We start from the raw sequence: 4,472 nt of genomic DNA, 5'->3' as shown, positions 1-4,472 counted from the left end.
GGGCGCCTGGGTGGCTCAGTCGTTAAGCGTCTGCCTTCGGCTCAGGTCATGATCCTGGAGTCCCTGGATCGAGTCCCGCATCGGGCTCCCTGCTCCACGGGAAGCCTGCTTCTCCCTCTCACACTCCCCTTGCTTGTGTTCCCTCTCTCGCTGCCTCTCTCTCTGTCAAATAAATAAATAAAATCTTTAAAAAAAAAAAAAAAAAAGCCATTTACCAAAACAGCCAACCTATGGTTTTATAATGCCTTTTATTTTTTAATTTTTGAAATTTTTAAGTTTTTGTTTGTGTTTTGTTTTGTAATGCCTTTTATATGTCACTTGGTTTGAACCAAGAACGGAAAGAAAGTTTTGTTTTTATTTTTATTTATTTTTGTATTTTAAAGATTATTTATTTGAGAGAGGGAGAGAAAGAACATGAGTGGGGGTGAGGGGCAGAGAGAGAGAGGGAGAAGCAGACTCCCTACTGAGCAGGGAGCCTGTTGTGTGCCTTGATCCCAGGACCCTGAGATTGAGCCCCGAATCAAGCTCCATGATCAGCACAAAGTCTGCTTATCCCTTTTGCTCTGCTCTTCCCCCCACTCATGTGCGCTCACGCTCGCTCTTGCTCTCTCTCCCTCTCTCAAATAAATAAATAAATAAAATCTTTTTTAAAACCCCACAATATTTGGATTATTTACGTTACAGCTTCCCTTCATTAATACAGATAATCATGAGCCAATTCTTTTGCAGACCTGGTCCTTTAGATAAGCAAAGTAATGAGTATTTGTGAACTGTTTCTTTAGATCATTATTTTTAACTCATTGTTCGTCTTGTTTTTGAAGTTGCATTACAAGGACCCAATTTCTGTTATGAATTTTCCCCTCGGACTTGTTGATTTGCTTGTTTTTGTGGCACTGTCTTATCTTCCCACATGGTCTCTGTCTCTCCTATAAGTGCTTGGGAGGTTACAGTTTTCCTTCCTCTGTTGGATAATTCCAAAAGCACTTCTCTCTCCACTCTCAGTTATTGGCATAAGCCCATCAATATTGGGAGTGTACTCCCAATATGGCTTGAAACCAAGACATGGGATAGTAGTGGGTACATTTTCCTGTTTGGGACAATTCGAAGAGTAGGAGGACTCTCTGAAAACCTCATTAGAAAATACAATCAGTGGTTCAAGCACTGTGTGAATGCCATTATAGACATTAATGTTGCAGGTAGTTCATTAAACTAGACATTTGTAATTAAAAAGAAAAAACAAGATCTCAAAGAAGGACCCAGCCATATCTAGAAAATAAGTGTGATAGAGCAGCTTAGTGAGACTTGGAGAGCAAATCAGGCAAATTAAGTTGAAGAGTCAGAATATTGCATTTTGGGTCAAAATATTAATTGATCAGCCTGATAAAATGTGAACTTCATAGGTTTTATGGGGCAGACCTGGGTAGTGGCCACTCATTCTAGATCTTTTACTTGATACCACTGTACGTCTCATGCCAACAGTTGTCTTTTCTGTCTAGAAAGCAAGTTAATCATGTTGGTGGAGAAGAGTGATGCTGTAAGGCACAATTGTGAATTGAACTTTTTTAGTGTTTTTGAGTTATTTTTAATACTGCTTTAAGGGAGTTTGATCTGTTCTGTCCTGAGAATTTAGCCAGCACCTTGGAGACTCGCTCTCCTCCTGCTTTACCTCACTCTTTGTTTGTTTCCCTAGGTTACCAAAGTGACCCAGGTAGATGGAAACAGCCCTGTAAGGTTTTCCACAGAGACCACTTTCCTGGTGGATAAGTATGAAATCCTGTAGTACCAAGAAGAGGGAACCGGAAAGGAAATATTTCAAATTAATAAAGAAGAAGCCAACAGTGGCTGAAGAGTTTTTTCCAAATCCACAAGCCACTGGAGACCCTTTTTTTCTGGTACAATGCACGATTCTCTGCGCGCAAGGACCCTCAACTCACCCTCAGTGTTCAAGTGTCACAGAGACATTCTTTGGCAAAGAAAGACACAAACATAAAGGGAAAGGCTGCTGATTTCTTTGGCAGATTTTACTGGCCAGCACAGGAAAGCACGTTCTCCAGAGAATGCTCCCCAGTTAAACAGCTTCTCTGCCTTTGCCTCATTGTTGCTCCTTTGTTTTAATCCCTAAATACGGTTACATTTCATACTTCATTTTTAAAAAGTTTTCTTTGCAAATTTTAATCTTTCATACTCCCTTCCTTTACCTTCAGTTTTCTCTCTATATACCTTCAGTCAAGCACTGGGATCATCCATATGTAGGGGCACTCCTGGGAACTGGTTGATCTAATCCAACCTCGATCTTTGGACTATACAGGTGAACTGCTTAAGGGGTATGAGGTCTAGAAGTTAACAGATAAGGATGTACTTTGTCTTTTTCCTATGTCCACTTGTTCCTCCATTCCCTTGCACGTTGTTTTCCTTCAGTTGTGTTCCTCCAGTTTAGAACAGTACTGTGAATCCCTCTTGTGCCAGTAGTAAAGACCACTGAGAAGCAGCTTTCTGATGGCACAGCCCCCATTTGCAAGATGCCTGAGAGGCGAATGGTTATGTGCAGCGAGGGCTTTCACATCCACAGGTAATCCTGTCTGCTGCTGGTGCTACCCAAGCTTCTGGTTCTCTACACTTTGGGTACTTCAGCTAAAACATAAAAGCCCAGTCACGTGTCCTTGAATTCACCACCTCCTCCTTCCTGGCTCTTCTCTGTGTTCTCAGTCCTTTCCTGTCTTTCCTGTCTCCGAAGTCCTTCCTTTTCATCCCTTCAGCCCTTCTTGTTGAGTCCTCATGCCCCCTCTCAGCCATTTACTTGTGCAATGGAGAAGGCTACATCAGCCAGCCCAGCGTTGGCTTTCTAACTCAGTATTGCACTTGGTAGGGTTGCTGGGGCTGCTGCTAGGCCACAGCCCCAGGTGGGGCAGAGAGGCAGATGACAAGGTGACCTGCTGCACTTCCAGCTGGGCTGGAGAGGACCACTCCCACTTGGGACGACATCAGGCCTCCCCTGCAAAGAGTGTACTGTCCTCGAAGCAAAGCAGTCACACACAGATGGCCGTGGATGGAATTGTTTGCCAAAGAAATTTCTGGCCTTTCCCTTTCCCTTAACTGCATCAGGGAAGAATCCTTATCTCTGGCTTGGTTTCCACATGAGGTTTTTTTGAGGAAGGGGACTGGGACAAGAAATCTGTCATGTAGTTAAGTAGGCAAGAAATCTTATTAATCCAGTTTTGTTTGAAAGTTGCTTGTCCATACGATTTTTTTAAAGTTGTTTAGTTTCACAACCTTTTTTTTTTTTCTGAAATTACTTTTGGGGTAATATTTAAAATGAGCGACATTTTGTAACCCTGTAAGATACATAGGGAATATAACATTCCAGTGTACACAAAGAAGGAAAATTCTTTAATCAAATAAAGAGTATTATAAAATGAATGTTTATTAGACTCTTGGCTCTCTCATACTTTGGTGTCTCCTTGCTGATTCGAGATGATGTAACGGGATCTAAGTTTAAAAATTAATGATATGTTTTTTTTAAGAGCAAAGAATCTCTATCCGAGAGTATTCATTGCCTTCCTCCACATTACAGGGATCGTGCCTCCGTGGGTATTCTCCATCTGAGCGCACACATATGTATACGTACACATGTACTCCAGTCTGTGGGGTTTTTTAATTTGATGCTACTTACAGACTTTTGGTCTTAATTTTTTGTCAGGGGCAGTTGTAGAGTCAGAACCATGAGGCTTTATCTGTAAAGAATAACAATGATTGGTGATGTCTCAGAGCATTCTCTTCTCCATTAGAGCAGCAGTGGTAAGAAGTAAGTGATCCTGGGGTGAGGGATGGATGGATGCTTGGGGAGTTTGGATAATTCCCTCAGGAAAGTCTTCATCCTTACTTTCTTTTTATGTAACTTAAAAAACTGTTGACTGTCAACAAATTCTTTGGAAGACAAATTACTCTCTGTAATGAATAACGAGTGTCTGGGAATGATAAAGTTTTTTATCTTCAGGGTGAAAGCCAAGAGTTTGAATTTTTTTCTTCCTTAAGAGAAATACGAAGTCTCTGGTCTGTTGCTGAAGCGTGGCGTGGCTCTGAGACCGTAACCCTAACCCGGGGGAGCGCGCCGGAGCCGTGCCACGCCCCTGGCTGGCGCTGGTCCCTCCACCGCACCAAGTGGGCCTTTTGTTGGCCTCTTGTGAGGGAGCCGAACAAGATAATTTGATCTGACTGAGCATTCTGGTTAATGTAGGAGGTTTGTGGTTCCTGCTTTGAATTAATTAATTCCACACAGAGGAGGTAGGGAACACACCTCGTGGTCAGGAATTCCTTTCCAAAAAAGATCTGTAATTCATCTACTCACAGTAGTTTCAGACCCCCCGGATCTATCAGCCCATGCATCTCTCACTCCAGAAGCTTTGCCTTCCGATTAATGTGAAGTTGTTCTCACTGAGTAGCGTCTGAGAGATTTCCAGGCTTGATACAGAGTA

General features: G+C 42.4%; 1 protein-coding gene across 1 annotated transcript in view; it reads left to right on the top strand.

The window, feature by feature from the left end:
• ARCN1 (archain 1 coat protein complex I subunit delta) overlaps positions 1 to 3,417 on the top strand; it is a 28,119-nt gene extending 24,702 nt beyond the window's left edge. The window contains exon 10 of the mRNA XM_006741609.3: positions 1,691 to 3,417. Coding sequence (XP_006741672.2) covers positions 1,691 to 1,780 — 90 coding nt within the window. The 3' untranslated portion in view covers positions 1,781 to 3,417. The remainder of the gene's footprint in view (positions 1 to 1,690) is intronic.
• The last annotated feature ends 1,055 nt before the right edge of the window (positions 3,418 to 4,472 follow it).

The sequence above is a fragment of the Leptonychotes weddellii genome, chromosome 11, assembly GCF_054177405.1.
Source record: "Leptonychotes weddellii isolate Sample4059 chromosome 11, ASM5417740v2, whole genome shotgun sequence".
Taxonomy (NCBI): Eukaryota; Metazoa; Chordata; class Mammalia; order Carnivora; family Phocidae; genus Leptonychotes; species Leptonychotes weddellii.
The sequence above is the reverse complement of the archived record's forward strand: the minus strand, read 5'-3'. Positions and strand labels throughout refer to the sequence as shown.